At 41.2% G+C, this 22,097-nt stretch overlaps 2 protein-coding genes across 2 annotated transcripts in view; one reads left to right on the forward strand and one right to left on the reverse strand.

Annotated features, from left to right (window-relative positions):
- asxl1 (ASXL transcriptional regulator 1) overlaps positions 1-22,097 on the forward strand; it is a 148,703-nt gene that overhangs the window by 66,440 nt on the left and 60,166 nt on the right. The gene's annotated exons all lie outside the window — the stretch shown is intronic.
- On the reverse strand, positions 5-20,390 carry mfn2 (mitofusin 2). The gene is made up of 18 exons (XM_076740499.1): positions 19,930-20,390; positions 17,206-17,387; positions 15,428-15,563; positions 15,025-15,187; positions 14,709-14,833; positions 13,880-13,988; positions 13,571-13,678; positions 12,752-12,905; positions 12,027-12,094; positions 11,711-11,832; positions 11,059-11,185; positions 10,361-10,465; positions 7,639-7,741; positions 7,179-7,399; positions 6,189-6,344; positions 3,469-3,665; positions 3,102-3,236; positions 5-2,499 (listed from the first exon to the last, which is right to left on the reverse strand). Exons 2-18 carry the CDS (start codon positions 17,381-17,383, stop codon positions 2,430-2,432), a joined length of 2,277 nt encoding a protein of 758 aa, XP_076596614.1. The 5' UTR covers positions 17,384-17,387; positions 19,930-20,390; the 3' UTR covers positions 5-2,429.

Below are 22,097 nucleotides of genomic sequence, written 5' to 3' on the forward strand. Positions count from 1 at the left end.
AGTACACTTTTAAAGCATTGTGCCTTTATTTTTTATATACATACATATGTTTGAACATATTAACAGGACAACAAACTACCACAGCCACTGCATGCAGCTACTTTCACCTTCCTGAAGCCAACCACCAAAAAAGCAGCAAACTGATAAAGTGCATATCTTCACTCTGAAGGAAGTGTTGTACGGCAGCCTCCCTGCTCACCTAGCAACACGCTGTGTATGGCTTTAATTTACAACATGGCCCAATCAACCAAGACATTTACATACTGGACAAATATAGGAACATCCAATCTGATGTGGTTTCATCTCTTTCAACACCCCACTCTCTTTCCAGTTGGAAGGCCAATTATTAAATTACCTTGTTTACACATTTTAGAAACCAAAAGTACAGCTGTTGTCGAATTTGGCCACCCTTCCTTTGACCATCACCATACACTCTTCCTTTTGAAGTCAAACCATATGCAATATTGACAGAGGCAGAGAGCACAGTGCTGCAGTAACAGAGCCTGGCCCACATACTATGCATTCAGTGCAAAACAAAAATACACCAGACAGGCAGCCATTGACAGTGTAAATATCTCATACTAAAAACACTGTTCTCTAAAATTTGGTTTGGGGAAAGCGGTTCATTAGATATGTGTGGAACACAACGTGACAGAAGTTCTGAAGTCTGAGACAACTCAACTTGCGAAAAGTGAGAAAAGGCTGGATGCAGACTTTAATTGAAGAAAGCTGACAATAAAATCACACACCTCAATTTTGTTTAAGATGCACCAAATTCCCTTGGATCTCCTCTTATCAAATGTAAGGTACAGGGCAGAGTCCAACTAATAGTGGACTTTATAGGCTCGTACTGATACTGACACCCAAAAGTTGCACAAATCTGATAATGACAGATTTGAAGTCAGTTTATGTTTGTCATGAACATATAACATGAACATCTCTGATAAGAATCCCTTCGAATTGGCTATTAAAGAATAGTGACCAGGATATGTGCTGAGTGGGATGTTTCACAGCATACAGTAAACATGACTCCAGCACTATCTGGTGGACAAACTCTGTAAAGCAAACGCTGTTTCCCAATCATTGTCACTTATAGATGACATATAGTCAGATACACGTCACTGTGAGAAGATCGACAGGCTGTAGACATTTGGGGATACTACAAGCACTATTACAAAATTTAGAGGATGTCTTTCAAGTTAAAATCCCAAGAAACTGACTTCAGCGTCTGTGTGTCTTGTGAGATTTAAGTCAGAGCCATTACATTTATTATTTATTGATTTGCAGGTGGTTCTATTTTTCCAAAACAATACTAAATGTTGCAACTGAACTAAATGAAGTCTGGTGATATTCAATACTTTTCTTCTTGTCAACAAATCTCACGTACAAAGCAAACACTGAATGTATCTACTGACATGTACTGTGTGAGTATCAAAGCCTGATACAGCTTATTCCTGTGTGCCACTGTTGTGGATGAACATATCCCCCACAAACATTTCCTCCTGCAACGTTCGATAAAAGTTAGTGAGCAGCTGTTAGGAAACGCTTTTAAATCATGAAACTATGTATCTGTGAGTTGTGTTTAAAGATTTATGTCTCTACAGAGAGATTAAATAACATCGTTTGGCATTGCACAAAATATGCATTAACACACAAAACTGCAATCTTGTATTTTCTTCTTTGCTTGCTGTTCATTCTCTACATCACTGTCGGAAAAAAGGCTACATTTTCCAAATATTCTACAACAGTTGGAGGAATAAAGTATTTTGCATATCTTCAGTTCATCGCATTATTCTACTAACATAAGACACTTTCATCCATTCCTTCATGTGGACTGCCTTTCACTTGAGCATGGCACTTGTCCAGTGTTCAAACGGTATATACAAAATCAAATCTGCACAGGTTAAACGTGGCAGAGTTAAGTGGACTCTAACTTAAAGGACAATGTGAAGTTTCTGACAGAAGCTGGTCAGTCAGCTGCTCTAATAAGGATGCAAGGAGAGTTCAGACTGTACTTCTGTTCTGAAGTCAGATCTGTTAACCATTTGGAAACCTCAGGTTCATTTTCATTTGCCTGTCACCACAACTCAACATGAAAGTGCTAAATACAAAGGAATAATCTTCAGAAAATGTACTTGGGGATGATAAGCTTTGATGTGATTTAACTTTTTTTCATGTTTTGGCTTCTATTTAATAGTTGACCCTGTTTTTTATCTTTTATTTTAGTCTGACGAATCACTAGCTGATAACAGGACTCCCGTCCTGAACTTATGTTCATATATTCACATCACAACCACCCAGTAACTCCTTCCACTCATACAAGACTCATTCAAACTATCCCTTTTATTTCTGCTCTTCTGCTGAAAACTTTGTCGTACCAAATGTTCCTCTGGTGTTGTTTAGTCTCTCAGGTGGATGTGCTGTCTGCTTTACTTGCTGTGGTGAAGGTACTGCTGGGTGAACATGTTGAGCTCACTGTCCAGCCAGCCCGCCTTGTTCCTAACAACAACCACAACAACAACAAACACACACACACACACACACACATTAAGAATATTCACATTTATCTGACAAAATACATGACTGAAAGGAGCTATGAAGGCTGGCTAATGACACCAGCTGTGCTGCATAATTGACAGCACTAATTTGAATGAGTGATCGCAGTGAGACAGGCAACATAAAGTTGATATGTCATAAGATAAGCTTGGTGTGCGATGTGATCACTGCTATGAGCCACCAATCAGAAAAACGCAAATGTATGATGTGTGCTGATTTTACCTACTTCCATGTCAGCAATACTATTAACCACACATTTATCACATACGCTGACATGCCTAAGACATTGATGTCATACAGTCTGACACAGAGACATTACACAGATGTGTAAGATCACTGTTGTCACACGGCTGCACTCAGTCTGCACACTCTATAAATTCCATGTGTCATTAGCTCAGGTGGAGAGCTGGGCTGTTTACAGTGAATCACAGTGCAAATAGCAGGGACAGCTATGCCCCACCACCACTCCAAGCAAGTATCTAGTATTTGCACACTTGTCCTACTGTCTAGCTGCATATGTACGCTGTGTGTGGTGTGGTTCTCACCTCAGCAGCTTAGCCTTGCTCTGCAGGCCGTCCAGCAGCTCAATCTTGCTGTTCATGTCAGTGATCTCGTCCTCGAGGTTCTGACGGGTGACGTCTACCTGCTGGCAGAGCTGAGCAAACACACCCGCCAACTCCCTGATAACCACAAACAGCAGGGACACAAACAGCATTAAAAAACGTAATACTAACAAAGAGCCTGGCAACACAAAAAGAGTTCCCTGGTTAGCATTTAATGCTTAATTGCAAAATTAAGTTGGGTTTTCAGTAACCCTAACCCTAACCCTTCTTTCAAATCACTGAATAAATGAACATGATAACTGAGGTGGATAGTAGTGACCATCTGTGTGTGGTCAGCTAACATACTCACTGCTGGACTTGGTGGCTGCAGTTAGATCCAGTGTAGCTAACAATGAGCTGCAGCTTCTCACTGGCGTAGTCCACAAACTGTCTCTTGAAGGCTCTCTCCTTGGCCTTTGTGGTCCAAGTGAGCCGCTCGTAGACGTAGAGGAGGCCATACAGACCAAATGACAAAGCAATCAGACGCCAACCCACTGCCTTCCAGATCTGCACACACAAAAGAAAGCTTTAGATGTGGCCAAACCCCCCCTCCCTCTGACATCTAAACACAGTCTGCAGCTATCTAGCGCTGTCAAGATTACTGATGGATGATGGTTTATCCTGGTATACAGGAGCTACTGGCGAGTAATGGTTTGAAAGCAACCAAGCCTGGTGTCGTCATAATAAATGAAGTAAGAAGATGTGCAATAAGTAATAAAAATGTGCACAGTAAACTGAATGTGCAAACATGCATTATTCACATCAAAAATCTTGTATCACACATACACTCACCAGCCCCTTTAACAGGTACACCTTACTAGTACAGGGTTGGACCCCCTTTCACCATTTTAACTGCCTCAATGCCTCTTTGTGGTATAGATTCAACAAGGTGCTGGAAAAAAAAATCCTCATAGATTTTGGTCCATATGGACTTGATAGCATCACGCGCTTGCTGCAGATTTGTCAGTGGAAGATATCCGCGATGGGAATCTCCCGTTCACCATGTCCCACAGGTGCAGTTTTGGACTAGGGTCTGGGATTAGGAACTGTGGCCATTTGAGTATACTGAACTCATTGTCACGTTCAAGAAACCAGTGTGAGATGATTTGGGCTTTGTAACATGGTGCATTATCCTGCTGGGAGTAGCCAGTGGAAGTTGGGTTCACTGAGGTCATTCAGGGAGGGGCATGGTTAGCAACAATACTCAGGCAGGCTTTGGCATTTAAACCAGGGGTTCTGTTATCCTGTAATGACCGGTTTCTTACAGGGAAAATTAGGTCCAACATATGTAAATCTCTCTGGTCATAATGTCTGATGAAAATAATTCCAGATTTAGATGTGAAAATATTCTGGCACTACACAGATTTCCCCCACTGCTTCTGTGATGTCCATCCTCCCCCAGTACAAGCCCCAAGTTGGTGATTAGTGGAGAGACAAACCCAGAAAGTTTTGGTAAGATTTATTTTGTTTCTGTTTTAAGTGTTTTCCAAAGATGAAATTATTCTTTCTGTAAATGGAGTCTGGTGGCTTTGGCAAGAGCAATATAGCAACTGTTTTTGGTTAAATAAAAGGGTCTTTGTCTTGAGGGAATTTTTCCATAATGTCATCAGACACTAAGAATAACAATCTGAGCCTGTCAGAGGCAAAAAGAAACACTTTTAGTGGACATACACCGGATTACATCACACACACAATATGGGAGCAAATTGAAAAATGTTGACCCCATTAGTCACACACCAAAAAAAATGGGAAAACAGAGTCAATAAACAAAGATAACAACTGACTAGAAGTTCTGTCATTTGTCTAGGACACCGGAACCATCCAGGACAAGTGGACTGGCACCACTTTTTTGGTGCCCTGGTTTAAACACTGCTCCATTGGTCCTAAGGGGTCTGAAAATATGCCAACACCATTACATCAAAACCAGCATGGACCGTTGATACAAGGAAGGATGAATCCATGTTTTCTTGTTGTTTACATCAAATTCTGACCTGCCATCTGAATGTTGCAGCACAAATTGAGACTCATCAGACCAGGCAACATTTTTCAAATTTTCCATTGTCTAATTTTGCTGACATTGTGCTACCTGTAGTCTCAGTTTCCTGCACTTTGCTGACAGGAGGGGCACCTGATGTGGTCTTTCGTGCTGTATCCCATCTGCTTCAAGCTTCCACATGTTGTGTGTTCAGAGATGCTCTTCTGCATACAGTGCCTTGCTAAAGTATTCACCCCCCTTGGCTACATTACAACCTGTAATTTAATTATTTTTTTATTTGAATTTTATGTCATGGATCTGCACAAAATACTCTAAGTTGGTGAAGTGAAATGAGAGAAATGTATATAAAAAAAGAATTTTAAAAAATAAAAAACTGAAAATTGGCATGTGCATATGTATTTACCCCCTTTGCTATGAAGCCCCTAAAATGTTCTGGTGCAACCAATTACCTTCAGAAGTTACATAATTAGTGAAATGAAGTCTACCTGTGTGCAATCTAAGTGTCACATGATCTGTTAGTATAAACACACCTTTTCTGAAAGGCCCCAGAGGCTGCAACACCACTAAGCAAGAGACATCACACCATGAAGACCAAGGAGCTCTTCTGGTTTTAACCTCAGCAGATCATCTTGACCATCCCCAAATGCAATGAGTTCTTGTTATGTTACGCTTAGATATTTGGCTTAAGCCAGACCTGTTCAACAGGTGTACCTAATAAATTGGTAGGTGAGTATAATGATGAATAATGAATCTTTTGCACATTTCATACAAATCTTTGTGCTATATAAAATATATGATGGAAATGTGTAGAATTTGTATTTATATCTTATTTTCTTCACTGAATTCCATCACTACTTGGATCAGTGAATATCAAAATAAAAAAACTGAAGGATCATTTATTAGCTTTTGCCATAGCTTTCAACCACACCTCGCTTTTTAGCCTTTCAGCCGTCACCTTTGATCAAAAGCCTTTATTCTTCATCATTCACATTTCATCCATATCTGATCTAATTTGTGTGCATGTATGCCCTCACCACGCCACCAACCACAAGGACACCCATGGAAGTACGGGAGGTAAGGGAGGCGAGACCGGTCACCATGGACACCATCAGCTCTTCCTGGGTCATGGAACTTTGTGGGAATGGAGGCATGCTGGTGCTGACTGGAGTCAGGGCCATGGGCCGAGGGACCTGCAGGGAGAACACAGTTGAAAAATGCAGAGCACAGACTGGCTTAGAGTGTTCATCACAATCCAGGAGGATTGAAACAGCACGTCAAATCCATGGTTACATGGTAATGGTTACTGGTTCCATGCTAGTTTAATTTTGTAGTTGTGCTGCAGTGTGATAAATACAAATTTTCTCCCAAAAACACAAAGCAAGCCTTCAAAGTTAACTCATAAAATAATATATTTTTCAGGCCTGTCAATGTTGCATTATTTAGGGCCAAAAATTCATATTATTGGATTTTAGACCAACAGGACCAGCAGAAACCCACTTCCTCTTGACCACCTCCCATCTAAGTCATGTGTACTATTCTGTGCTTTATTTCTACCAAAGTACAGCTCTGTAATAATACGTTACTGACAGATTTTTGGGTCCTCTAATACTTGTACTGGCACTGCAAATTTTTTGTTCTGTTTTGCATGCCAATTTCCAACAGCAGTACTTGAAGCTCCTCAGTGTGTTTTTCTTTCCTAGCCCACAAAGTGGAGTCATGGTTTGTAGGTATGCGGATTATAAACATGATGAAATTTCACAAACACACACCTACCAATGAACAAGTGGCATTCAAATTGAAATGAGAGATGTACAACAGATAAGAGCATGCTGAATATGGGGTTTAGAAGAAGTAGGTGCATATGAAAAAGTTCTTGTATTAGGCTCACTGTTAAGACTGCAATATGGATGCCATTTGCTAAATAAGCTCTTGAAGGACAAATATTCTTTATCCAGACCCTTTAAGATACTATGAATCTGTTCTGTAGGTCTGGGAGAAGGGGTTTATGTTCCTCAAGGTGTTACCTGATCATTATAGCCCATGAGGGCTCGCCGGGTGTTCTTGGGCCCCAGGAAGCGGTTGACTAGCATGGTCCAGCCCAGAGAGAAGTGGAAGCTTATGTCCTCCTGAAAGTCACTGCAAAGCTTGTCACAGGCCAGGTCATAACTGAGGCTGAAGCACTGACGAGGAACCAGCTTGTCTACCTGCTCTCTGACCGGGCTGGGCAACAGAGGCTTCAGACCCTCTGCACACACACACGGACAGCAAACACTTCAGTGTGTGTGTCTGAATCAGGATAATACATTCAGTGACAGACAGTGTGCCTTAATGCATGTTTCTCCAAAAGGATTGTAGTAGCTATAATATATAGTATAAAATCCATGGAGCCAGTGGCATTGTGATTGTGCGCATTAAAGCCCACTGAAGCAAACTGGAGCCTGTGCAGTGCTAACAGTGCATGGGTGGAAACAGGAGGATGCTTACCAATCATGTCAGTCTGTGTGGCCTGCAGCGCACTGGTGATGGAGGTTGAGCATCTCTCTGACATGTTCTTGCCCAGACCCTCCTCTATGTGCCGATGGAGACCCTAGAACAAGAGAAAAACACCCGCAACAAAGAAACAGTCAAAGAAAACAACTGCTGTTGTTCAGTTCTTTTAAAAGTAAATCCTAGAGCTGGGTGATAAAATGATCAACAGGGGATTGCAATAACCTTCATGTCAATAACAATGATTAGACAGAACACTATCACACAGAGGAAACAAATACAACAACAGCTAGTCATCAGTTTTTTGGCTTGCTCATCATCACACACCCCTTTCCTGCCATACAAAACTACTGGTGAAGAAAGTGGTTATGAATGTAGATGTCCTCTGGAAAAAAAGAAAAATAATCAGTGAAACCGAGGGGCACAAACGCGACTTTTGCCTCTCTGTCTCTGGTCTGTGTATCGCTGCCTGTGTGTACGAGGCCAGGGCTGAGCTCCTCACACACAGACAGCAGACAGCAACATCACTGCAGAGCAGAATCCACCATCCTCAAAACGCTAAGACAGGGCACGATAACTTCTATTGTTGTGTTAAGGCAGATAAAGTACATTTGCTAAATTACATTACATTTCGATGTTCTTCAGTAAATCCTTCAATAAAATCTATATACACAAAATTAAAAAAAATAGAAACTATGCCATTTGGGCAAAGTTAATTGCTTATATTAGATTATTCTGTTTTTTTTTTGTTAATAAACTATACTCAAAAGTTGAACTAATGGTTTCAGTTTAACCTCTGGTTTCTTCAGGCTTCAGTCAGGGTCAAGATACTTTTCAAACCGGCAGCATTATTATTATTACAAATTATATATTGTGATAAATATCAATATTGATCAATATCGAAAAAAAATATTGCACCATATTTTTTGCCATATAGACAGCCCCAGTACATCCTCACTACTGCTGAGTTGGATGTGTGTGACCACTGAGCCAGACTGACTAACGTTTAACACTGGAACACCATCACCCCTTAATGACAAGCCGCAACATGAATAGACGGCACTCCACTGCATAAAAAATCCCTTTCAAAATAAAAGCACAGGATTTTTTTTAAGCATTTTTTTTTTGTTTGTTTTTGCCCAGGCAGGCAGGCAGGCCTGCAACCCACTGAAAACGGGTCTGTGACTGTGACCTTCCAGTTTAGAATCACTGCTCTATACTACAAAAATGCATGCAGAACATGAGCTGTTACCCAGCTGGTGGAGACAGCTGTACTGACACTAGTGAGACGCAATGCATCTGGTGCATGTCTACTGGATGCAACTGCACCACGGCTCAGTCACATTGCCTCTATTGTTCCAGTGTGCACTGGAAGAATTTTACAAGTAGAAAAACCAGCTAGCTTAGATGCTGAGTGACTCCATGATGATGACGATACCATGAATAAAATAACATTTTTTTTTTTTTTTAAATATATTGTATCTTAGTTCATTACAATACAATAATGAAACTAGATTCATTCAGATTCAGGTATTATGATTTCAGGTCAAAATGGTTTTTGCTCTGACCCACTCGAGAGTTTTGTTATTAACTAAGAGAAATTAAGTATGAGAAAAGTTCTCTTGTACACTTTGTTCTTACACTTAAGAACAAATCTGTTTATACGACTGGTTCTTCCATGAGGCCCAGTGACTCTAACTTAGTGCGACTTGTTATTGCCATTCCTACTTCTAGCCTTACTAATAAGTACAATACTTTGGTCATCCATGGATGAAGTGTTTCTGTGTGTAGACTTGGTGCTTCAGTGAGGTTCAGGTTTACAGCTATTAGATTTTCATAGACGTTACAAGAAAGGCTCTGGCAGGAGTAACATTTTTGGCCTCTCTGCCCAGCAAATGAAACTGCAGAGTTTAATGAGTACATCATGACTCAGCCTGCACTGCTCTTACATAACACAGATTACATGGGCTTTATACAGGTTCAGTGAGCTAACAGGAGGCCAGGGGTGAGCTTTGCACTGTACTGCATGTAGATACCACAGTGACAAGAGCTGTGGGAGGGTGGAAAACATTACTAAGCGATCCTGTTGTAAGCAGGAACACTTCAGGTTGCACATACAATAGCATTATCACATTCACATTCAGGGTTATGCTTTTATCTAGTTTTATCTCATTTTATCTCAGACAGTTATGTTAGGGGTGTTTGAGGTGGTAACAGTTCACCTCAAACAGTGACAGATCTGTATGGGAGATATTTATATGTGTTTACATTCAGCAATGGCATAGTACAGACTTAGTACAGAGAGCATTTGCACTCAATTGTGTGTAGAAGGCCCTGACACACAGGGGGCAACCTCAACAACTAGTGCTGACAAAGACCAACTGATCACCACAAGCAGCTGACAAACAGCTAACTGCTGACATGCACATACATTCAGCACCTGTATGAGGGAAGTGGTTATGGTGAGAACAGGGGCCCCCTGTCATCAATTACACCATCATCTAACACAGGGTGGACCCGCCAAACTATTGGTCATCTTCACCTCATAGAAACAACTACTACTACTGCCCATCAATAGTTTGGACTAAAGATGCCTTTCGGATGAATGTCAAAAAATGCAGACATTCAAATTACCCTTTAGACAACTGGCTAATGACACGCAACACCCAGATCTCACATGCTTTTACCGACCACTGTTGAATATGTGTGTTAAACTCACATTCTTGTAGACCTTGAGCACCACTGGTGATGGGTGGAAATCCATGTGGAAGTCATCCACCAGCACATGGAGCTTCCTGATCTCCTCTGCCATGGCATTAGACACCTGGACATGAGCAGAGAGCAGGGGTGAGAACTATTAACTACCCCACAAGTCCACAAGGAAGGAACCTAAGGTTCAATGTGTAAGATCTGGCCGCCTGGCAAAGGTCGCTCAAACAAACAGGGGGCAGCACATGGGCTGTTGATGGCTGCTCACTGTACTCTTTGCTGTATCTTTGGCTGTAGCTAGTTAGCTCAGTTAGCTGTGGCACTAGTGGCCCTATTAGCTTAACAGTGTGTTTTGACTGAGAGCTCGGGGCATAATTGCCTTTCACACAACAGGCAATGGAACCAGGCACAGCAGCCAGCCTTTAAACTTTGCGGATCAGGACCAAACACAGCACTTTAAGGTACAAAGTGGTATTACGAGGAAAGATGGGTTGGGGCTAGCTGTTTAGCATGCTAACCTCAGTAGATATCTCTGGAACACAATACACAGACAGACAGTGTTACTTCTTCACACTGTGCTAATAATGTCAGCTCATTTTTTTTTGAATGTTTAAAAATAAATTCTGGCCATGTCTTACACATTGCTCCTTTAAGGTCCAGCTGTTCCACTGTAGCTGCTAAGGTATGTTATATCATGGTGAGGTTCACCTGTCTCTCCACCTCCTCAGTAATCTTCTTGATCTTGGCCTTACAGTCTAGGGTCAACAGGTCCAACTGCTTGTCTATGAACTCCAATCGGTCCTGACGGTCCTCTTTGGTCTCAAGGCAGTAGACCCTACTCACACACGTGCACATATACAAACACACATACACACAAAGAATGGTAGTCTGTGCAGGGTAGAGACCTGCTGCATGCTGGCAGTGAAATCTGTGGGACAGCCACGGTACAGGTTGGCCAATTGTTGGTGCACTGTAGTACACCACACATGTAACTGCATTTTCTGTAAATTGTAGATGGGGTCTTTGTCACAACGAAAACCAATGTGAATTCCTTCTCCAAGCATTCCATTAAGGCGTGAAGAATGCTTATAGTCTGAGTTAACTGGTGCTGCTGCAGCCCAGATGATATGTAACACCAGGAACAGTATCTGACTGCAGACGATCATATTTGTTTCTACTACTTGGTGTATACAGTCTTTGGCCATACCACAATTCCATTTGATTTTTGAAAGAGAAAAAAATGCTGGTAGAGTAGCCAATCCTGTTGATCCACATTTCAATTAATGTCTGATTTAGAAATCAAAACTGTGACACCTCTAGTTCATACAAATGTACAATCTGCCTTTAATACCTGACTCACCTTTGCTCTTGTGCAGCGATGTGGACAGAATCCATAATGTGGCGCAGGGCTTCAGAGATCTGTTTGGCCCTTACTGTGTGCTGCTCAAACTTGGTCTTCACCGCTGACTGCGAGATACACTCCTACATACAGCGGCCACATCAGTAGATAGGCCAACAATCAGATATCAAAAAACAGGATACTTACTCTAAGTGCAGCTGAAACTACCTTTTGATAACTCAAGTAAAGGAAAGTCAGTACAAATTAAATTACACAAGTTACTTTTTGAAAGGAATACTAACATTTGTTGTTCTTGTTACACCTTTGAGGATCTTACCTCAAATCGCCTCTCAAAGTTCTGGAACTCAAACATTCTGGCTTGAAAACCCTCTGCAAGAGCTCCACCTGAAACAGAACATCAAGAAGCAATACTGTAGAAACCTGCTCTGTGTTTGGGCTGAGTCAGAGTATGGTTTCAGATATGATGCCTGCCTTTCAGTACTGACCTCAAGACACTTTTTCAATACTTGAATACTCAAGTTTTGTTTTACACATTTGAATGATTTGGTCTGATGTAATACAGTGGAAGACAGTTGAAGTGACTTAAAAAACAATCTGATTATGACATGAATGTGCCTTCTAGTAACATAATTGGAAAATTATTATTAAATACCCAGCCCTTGTATGTGGTCAACCTTAAACGTTAGAAATAAAATCACAAAAAAAGACCTGCTTTATTAAGAGGAAACAATTCAAAGACCTAAAACATTGCTGGAAAACCCTGCACAGTAAAACTACACCTGTTGCTGTTCCATTCAATGTGACACTGTCCTCTGAACAATAGGGTTGGGCACTATGACGGTATATACCATGCAATGTGTCCACCTGTAGAGATTTGGCAAAAACAAGCTTTGCACTGCGGGAGCCATCTCTTAAGCTGTACTTACACACAGTCATTCACAGTGTATGCACTGCTACCCTGCTACATGGCATTAATACACCAGTCATGTTTAAAACCGTCAGTCACTGAACCACATTACTTTAAACATTTGTGATCCACACCTGTTTCAGGCATTCCTTGAGCTTTCTGCACACGAGCCTGGAGTGCTTCCTTGGCAGAGACGAAGAAGATGCGGTCACTGGCCTGGGCCCGGTCAACCACACCCAGCTCGTCCACCAGGAAATTGGTGCATCGGTCCATATGCTGCCTGCGGACCTGACACAGCAACAGCACACTTTATTGAACGTGATTTGCAACGAATAAGGCATAACGGGAAAAACTCAAAGGGACACAGCTTCTTTGGTGACAGTGCTGTCAGTCCATTTCTCTGAACATCGCAGGGCTAAAATATCAAGACAGACACACCTGTGGACAATTTCTGATTGCCCTGAATAGCATGTCTTTGGACTGAGAATATGAAAACTCCACACAAAATGAATCCAGCTCGTTGAAGTCGGGACAATACGCAGGACCCTGTAGTATAATAATTGTAACCACTGAGCTACCAAGCTGCTGACATAATTTTTTATGGGAAAAATGTAGGAAAACAATATGGTAGTAAACTGTCGCAGTTTATATGTTGCTGGGGGTAATTGACAAGGCTTAGAACTTCAGATACAGAATAGCAGTCAGGGAGCACAGACGCCTGTGAAGCATGAGGTGTCCCTGAGGTCACTTAGCAGACCAGATGGGGTAAGGGGAATGGTAACACCAATTAAGCTGTTCATCTACCTAATATAATGCTACAGCTGAGTCAGCAGCATGAAGCATCATAGTACAACAGCCACACATATGCATACACCATATAAAAAATTCCACCATGTCTTTAATTTAATGTGTTTCAAGGTGTAGATGTTTTTCCCAAAGTTGCACAGACAGACCTCCTCCATGTATTCAGGTTCTGAGGCTGAGGCATCCCAGCGGTTGTTAAGGATGAAAATGTTGGGACTGGAGAGCCGCTCATTGACCTTGTGAAAGAAGGACTTTTCCTGTAGAAAGATACCATTTACAACGGTTTTTAAAGCCATCAGTGGAAAACACATTTAATACATTAGCAATGCACTGATATTTACAACAACAGTCCTGCAGATCATTCTACTTTTATCTAATAACACAACAGTTCACCCAGTTCAAGAAGTGACTTCTGTCTCAAACTACACATTCTTCATGGACCATCTGTCACTTCTTACCGTCTGCATCAGTGTGGATTCGGAGTTGGCCACCAGAACAAAGACATCAGCATCCAGGCAGAACTTGTCAATCCAGCTATCCAGTTCTGTGGTAACATCAATTCCTGGGCTGAGAGGGAGAACAGGAAGTAGAATAAGTTAACTGCAGTCCTCTGCAAGTAAGCATGGCGAGGCACCGAAAACTGATACTAATTTCAGTTTTCTGTTGCTTTGCCATGCTGAGAAAACTGAAATGCAACATACTTCTTTTACAAACATAGGGGTAGCTGTGTTTTTTCAGTTCAATCTTACCATTGAAAATGGCTACCAGGGGAATGGGGCGGACAAACCAAGGGAAAAGATACTTTAGGGGTCCAGGGAAGGATTGCATTGTTATAAATTAAAATGTAAATATTTGCTTTTCCAAATAAAAAGAAAATCTCAAAAAAAAAAAAAAAAAAGAAAAGAAAAGAAAATGGCTACCACTGTACACAAGGGGCCCACCTTAGCCTTGGAATAACATGCTGTGACTGTGTACACAACACCTGGTCATAGAACCTTAAATATCCTTGTTCTCCTAATGTGTTCACAAAATTTCATTTCTAAAAAGGTGAACAACTGGGAGCTGCACTACAGTGCCAGAACAACAACTTCTAATGCAGTTTTCCAACTCTTATTCCACCATTTTAGTAGAAGCATTATAAGAGTGTCATAATAGCTCACATTTACAAAAGTCATCCATTTGACAACATGTTGTCTTTTGTCAAAGGTTATTTTGCCAACGGCAGATCGAAATGAATTTGTTGAATAAACAACTAACTTAACTTAACTAACTTAACTTGTGACTGACCTGTCCACTAACACCAGGTCATCCCTGAGGAGAGCACACTTGGCTTTAGGCCACATGACACAGACCAAACTGCCAGCATCCAGGTCTTCATCTTGGTGGAGAGCGTGGGCCAGCTGGTTTACTGTCTGTAAACACACACACGCACACACACACACCAGCATCAGCATCAGCATCAGCAGCGTTTACACTGACAGCACACACCAAAATTCCACTTGTACAGACTGGAGTTGTGGAGACTGCAGACATGTTTTGGAAGTCAGACAACCTGAGCAGCATACCTATGTGCATTTAAAGGCAGTCAATGAGTTCTGCTGACCTTTATGCTCTTCCTCTCCTCAGAGCCTTCAGTGAGGAGGAAGGCCTCATTGCCATCGGTGCCCTCCACCCTTAGGAAGCAGTTGGTGGTGTGCCCTATTCCAGATGGCAGCACCTTGTCACACAGCATGGCATTGATCACTGAGCTCTTCCCATTACTCGTCCTTCAGAGCAAACAACATTTAGCCTGCAGTCTTTCCACAGCTTTAGTTTTGGTGAACATGTCTCAGGTAAAATTTAACATTTGTAGATTTTCTATAGGTAAACAGAATAAGATTGAAAAGTAGTTTAATGAATGCAAAAGAAGCAAAAGGTGCCTGTAAATAATAAAGTAATTTTGATTTCAATATGAACAAAGAGACTTCTAAAACTACAAAGAGAGGGTAAGAAACAGATATACATACCTCCCAAAGAAGACCACCTTCATATGCCTACGGGCAAGTACTTCTCCAATCCCTGCCACCTTGGCGAGGTAACCCCGGACATCCTGGACCTGCTCCTCTGTGGTGACTGGGTCCAGCTCATCATTTTTGTAAGTATCTATCATGTGGAGGTCATCAGGCAGAGGTCAATCATTCCTACCACACTTGGAGTTTCCATAGATAGCCTCTGTATTAGCCTGGCAGTATAATACCAAACTACATCATACTTAACATGTTTTTAGAATGATGTCAAATATATAGCCAGATAATGGTAGATACTGAAAGTGACTTTCAAGCAGCAAGGCCACTATTATAGTTACATCTGCTCTTTGGAGTTTTATTGTATTTTTCATTCATAAAAAGACATTGTGTGCATCCTTAAGGCCTAACTTAAGTGTTGAATGCATTCCCTTCCTCATAAAACATTTGCAGCATTTATCCTTTAAGTAATGATAGTTAGCTATTTCAAGTGAAAGCTGCATTGTTATTCATGTTTGTTAGCCATCAGCCCTCTTCCTCCCTGCATGTTACTGCCACCAAGCATTGATCAGTAATGCAACTAGTAGCACCTTCCGAGAGAAGAAAGTCAGAAAGTGCATCAACAGAAAAACAAGGCAACAGACAAAAAACAGTCTTGAGGAAATAAGGTAAAACAACCAGCAAGAAAATAAAGTATACTGCACAACACAGATGTATGTCCCAAGTGCATGGACATTCTTGTGCATGGTCACAAAATACAAACAGAACAGAGATCCACTCATAAGACATTGGACCACAGAGTCACTGGTGGTCCCAAACTCCAAAGAGTACCTTTAAAGCGTAACTGTCATGCCAAAAAGTTGCATACTCCCCTTGTCAAAAGTTTTTCCAAGTCTTCTGACCTTTGACCACACCCATCAGCGATGTCATGGCGTGCTGAAACACCACTTAGTATACTTCTGCATAACACCAGTGCCTCTACTTTCTGAGGAGACTGAGGAAAGTAGCAAGATGCTGGTCAATTTCTACTGCTGCACCATTGAGAGCATCCTGACCAACAGCATCTCAGTATGGTACGGCAGTTGCACAGTCTCCAAGCGGAAGGCCCTGCAACAGGTGGTGAAAACTGCCCAGTACATCACTGGTGCCCAGCTAACTGCCATTGAGGACCTCCAGCGCAAGCGGTGTCTAAGAAGGGCGCACAGCATCAGCACAGACAGCTCTCACCCCAACCATGGTCTGTTTGCCCCCCTACCATCTGGTAGGAGGTTCAGGAGCCTCCGTTCCCTCACCAGCAGGCACAGGAATAGCTTTGTCTCCAGACCTGTTACCCTGCTGAGCTCTGTCCACCTTTTACTGCACTGCCACTTACTACCTGTTGCACATGTCACCTGTTTACATACCATGTTGCACATGTTTTTACAGTTTAATAGAAATCACTTGCACTACCTGCACCTACCTCATACTGTTTATACTTCATGCCACATGCACTATTTTTTTTTTTTATATATATATATATATATATATATAGATATATATATATATATATTTTTTTTTTTTTTAATTGTTTTATTTTTTTTTTTTTTTTTATTTTATGACTATTTGCACTTCTGGTTAGATGCTAAACTGCATTTCGTTGTCTCTGTGTTGCACTCTGATGATGACAATAAAGTTGAATCTAATCTAATGACATGATGCACACAAGTTAAATTGCCTTCAGGTGATCATACATGGGTGTATGTCTGAAGGGGGTGGAAACAAAATGGCAGGTAGGAGGGTACCTTCCAGAAAAGAAGTGCTCTCCTTGATGTAGGCCCCCAACTGTTCAAAGATCCCGTTGATCTTCTTCTTTGCGGTGACAAAATGCTTGAGTGGCGATGCATTCACTTCCGCCATCAGTCTCTTATCCTTCTTGCTGTGGACTGCGTTGGTGTTTGGTCTTGGGAAAACCAGAGACATGGCACTGGACAGAGGAAAAAACATCAAAAACACTCACACCTACATTTACACTTCCACACACTTCTAAGCATGTCTTGCCAAATTGTCACTGAAATGAGAGACAAACACTAACAGCAGGGGTACACCAAATGCAGTATTTATTTTAAATGTTTACATTGTTGGTAACAGGATGTTCTGTTACCAACAATGTAATCGAAGAAATCACACTTCAGGATATTCTCTGACTAATGGTTAAATTGGAATGACAAAAAACTGGTTAATTAAAATGGGCGCATGCAATGCATGACTTGCATGAATGCATGAATTGTATCAGAAAGGTTGTATTTGAACAGCAATCTTTAAAAAAAGAAAGAAATTTAAATTTTCCTTCTCCTCACCATTAATGTGCAACTTCAATTAGATTTCAACACATACAGCTATTAGCTATGTTTTTAAAATATCTTAAATATATAGCTATTAGCATGTTTTTAGAAAGTTCTGTCTCTTTAACACATCTTAAATATATTAGCTATATTGAATTAATTGAAATTTGTAATGAATTGTATTTATCACTGAGTTTGATGTTCAGTTCCCAATTTAAATATTAATTACTTTGAGTTTGACTTTCACCAGATTTATTCAATACCAACTTGAAACTTCAAGCCTTTAAGTTTTTCCATGTTTATGCTGCTTTAGTGTTCATTCTGCTGGTTAGCTTCCTGAATTTAGTGTTAGCACATTCTACGGCCAATGCAGCCAGTAGCATTTATGTTAGACCCACTTTGGAGCAATGTTGGAGTATTTAATTTAGTAGAAAGTTGGCAGTGGTAACGGTTTCTTTTTGTGTAGTCTCACATAGCCAGACGTGACAAATGTAAATGCCCTCTGGTCCACTGCGTGTTGTACTTACGTAATACACTAACGGTTTTGAGATGCCTAATCCTACCCCTTGTCCGTCTCTGACAATGAATGACATTACATTTAATAATTAACCTACATTATGGGGCAGGTTACTACTTCCAAAGATGATGTAGGCCTACATCTCATTCTTGTTTGGAGTCAATAAACACACACATTTTTAATCTTTTTTGTCTTTCATAAGATGTGTTGCCTTACACTGTTAATAGTCAAAAGAGGTGGAATAATGTTTTGAGTGGAATTTCGCTTTTAGTTTTGTCATACTGAGATCTAATACCTGCACCATAAAAAAACAAATAAATAAATAAATTCTGTGATTTTAGGTCATATCACCGACCCCTAGTTGAAGCCTCCCAAAGCCCATTGATTTCTTCTATTTCACCTGTCAGCACACCTCTTGCTTGGGCAGATAAACAGATAAAGCTGATAAGTGAAACCAAACAGCATCCTAAGTTGTTCCCAACCCCTGGGCAGCAGCCCAGTGCTGGGCTCTGAACATTTGCCAGCAGGATTGCAGGAACACAATATGATTAGGCAAATCAGCTTGATAACAAGTATATAAGTTTATAGGCTATTTGTGTGGTAATTACCATGAACATGACAGTCTGTGCTGCCTGTCACACCTCCAACAACAATACACATCACCAGTCCATCATCACCACCTTTCAGCATTCAGTAATACACGGAAACTGTGCAGGAGCAGCATCTGGTTAGCATCTTTTTTTAGGCACAGCCACTGTCTCAAATGCATTGTTGATTTTGGTCTCTTCAGTGGAATTATTTATAATAAAAACGGCAAAACACTGATAACTTTACCTTTGTAACATTAAATAGCTTGCACTGGTTGGCAGTTTAAACATCAAAATATTTTAGTGCATTTGTAAGTTTCGGTTTTAGCTTCCACCTCTAGAATATATATGATCATTTTCCTGAACGTTATTTAGTAATTCATGCACTGGGTGTACACATTCAATTCATGTACACTGCATGGACAAAATATCTGGAACGCCTTACAAGACAGTCCAACACAAAGACACAGTGTCAACGACTGAATCTTACAGGCGAATCTTCTCTGAAACAGCAATGGTATTAACTGTAGAGCTGTTTTACTGGACTGTAAGAAGTCCAATAAAACAGCTTCGAGATATTAAGATGACTGAAATTTGTCTCAGTGCAGGAAGGCCATTACTCAGCTGTGACCTTTCACACAGTTTGAAGGTAACACACGAGGCATAGTCTACGTCCCTTACTTTAATCTTTTAAAAACGGACTAAATTACTACATGTGACACGGGCCCAAGTTGAAAAGTGACAGATACATCCAGGTGAAATCTATTAAGTTAATGATAAATGACGTCAGCGCAAGCTAGTTAAGATAAGGTTACATTTCTTCAAGCTGCCTAACGTTGAACTCCCAATATATCTCGCAAAAGTTAGTCAAATGTCGGTCCTTGTCCTCGTGTTATTAACGTTAATCTACTTTAACTTCCCTCGTCCGAACTGATAAGAGAACGCGTTCAGCGGTGACAAATCCATGCTACGCTACAAGCTAACCCTGGCTTCCAGTGAACTCTGATAAGCACTTAGCATTAGCTACCACGGGAGCCTGCCGAGTGACAGTGTGTGAGCCGTTTCGGTTTCGTGACTTACCGTGGATGGGGGTCGTTCCTCACAAATGATCCTCTTGCATCCTTCCCCCTCGTCTTTTGAAATCTCTACAAGCTAACGCGACTGAATGATAGTAATTAGTGTTAGCTTTCTATGCTAAGAGAAAGGGGCGTCACTATGTTCGAGCGAGCACAGGCTTGACAAAACGCTGCCCCTTTCTTTTTCGTTAAATTTTTAGAACTCGCAGTAATTCACGTACATTGTACGTTGCATAGGAATTCCAATACACGTTAAGTAGTGTCTTTCAAATTTTCGTTTCAGCACGATACGAGATAGTTCGGCGTTTCCTCAAGATATTGCGTTTGAAACGGACAACTTCTTCTGTGAAATTTTACAGCAGTTGGCATCCATGATGTTGCACTGCTGCCACCTTTTGATGTGGAGGGGGGGTGAGAGCAGTGTCTTCTTCTTCTTCTTCTTCTTCTTCTTCTTCTTCTTCTTCTTCTTCTTCTTCTTCTTCTTCTTCTTCTTCTTCTTCTCAGCGGTTGGTATCCATATATGTTCCATTACTATCACCTACTGGACTGTAACAGCTTCACAGTGAAAACTATTCACAGTGTCCACCCAAGTCCCATTCGCAACATTGGCCATTCTGTAATCCAGACCAATTGTCTGAGTTGGTGCAAATCCTTCCCTCAGTGTAGCATCGAGATCTCAACATATGTCCACAACATTCAAGAATATCCTGGCACTGTCCAACACCATCTTAATCCTGTCTGACTTCCCCTGTATTTTAACAGCACATTTCACAACCATAGCAGTGAATGTCAGAAATGCTCCTATGCTTGCAGATATTGTGACCAAGTCTTTTGCCATGGTCCCGATCCAGTAATACAAATACAGTACCAAGGATCTGTGCAGCAGTCTTTTGTGTCAAATGCTTCGAAACAGTGAACTATTTACAACACAACTGCTTCAAGATCAAGTAGATTGGATTTAGAGGAAAAAATGGAAATGGAATAAAATATTCATAATTATGTTTCCATCAGGTGTTCACCCTAAAAATCATTGCGTCTTCATACGCTTGGAGCCCTCCATGATCAACAGAAGATGATGATAATTTAAGATACTGTTTATACAAGCTCCAATGTGTGTTTGTGCTTTTCTCGTCTTTTTTGCATCACCAGTCTTGGTTGATCATGGGTACGTATAGATGCACAGCTGGTGAGACTAGTGATTTGCTTTTTACTCTTTCTTGGATTACTTCAAACAACATGGGGAGATCTATTGTCACAACTCCATTGTTTACAAATGGGAACAGCTGATAGCACTGTGCAATACAAATGTACTGTTCATCCTGTTCATCCATACTGTGCATCCGGCCATATGACCGAGAGAGTTTTGGCATTGTCATCGCGATAACAGTGTACATCCCCCTATCAGCCAATGCTGCAGCAGCATGCAAGCTCCTACACACTAGTTTTACAGCTGCAGACATTGCACCTTAGGTCTTCTTCCTCATCTCTGGAGATCAAAATCATGCTTCTCTGTCCTCCGCATTCACCTAGTATGTAAAATACAACACCAGAGACAATAGAATATTGGACTTAGTGTATGCGAACACTAAGGATACTTACAGTTCTTCACCCCTCCCCCAACTGGGCCATTCTGATCACAGCCTGGTTCATCTACTGCCTGCATACATACCTTTGGTGTATGTGAGAAGATGTTCAGAGGAATCCAGTATGGCACTGAGGGACTGCTTTGACGCCACTGACTGGGAAGTGTTCTGCAGTCTACACAGGGTGGACACCGACAGTTTTTGCCAGATAGCAAACACTGGATGTCCCCTGAACTGAAAGCATTATTGAATGAGAAGAAGAGGGTCTTTAGATCAAAACAAAAATGAGCTGAGGAGGGTGCAGAGGGACCTGAAAAGGGAGATAAGGAGAGGCGAGGACAGCTACAGGAGGAAGCTGGAGGGGTGCTTCCAGTGGAACAATGCCAGAGAGGTCTGAAGAGGCCTGAAAACCATCTCAGACCACAGCAGTGACAGTGGGAGGGACCCAGAATCTGGAGAGAATTGGATTGGCCATATTTGAACATGGGATGGGTGATTAATGAACTCCTTCTGCCATGGTTTTGAGTGTTGGTTTTGTTATTTCATGTTTTTATGTTGAAAGTTTACCTTGTGACTCATATTTTGCTTT

The sequence above is a fragment of the Chaetodon auriga genome, chromosome 10 (genome assembly GCF_051107435.1).
Source record: "Chaetodon auriga isolate fChaAug3 chromosome 10, fChaAug3.hap1, whole genome shotgun sequence".
In the NCBI taxonomy this organism is placed as follows: Eukaryota; Metazoa; Chordata; class Actinopteri; order Chaetodontiformes; family Chaetodontidae; genus Chaetodon; species Chaetodon auriga.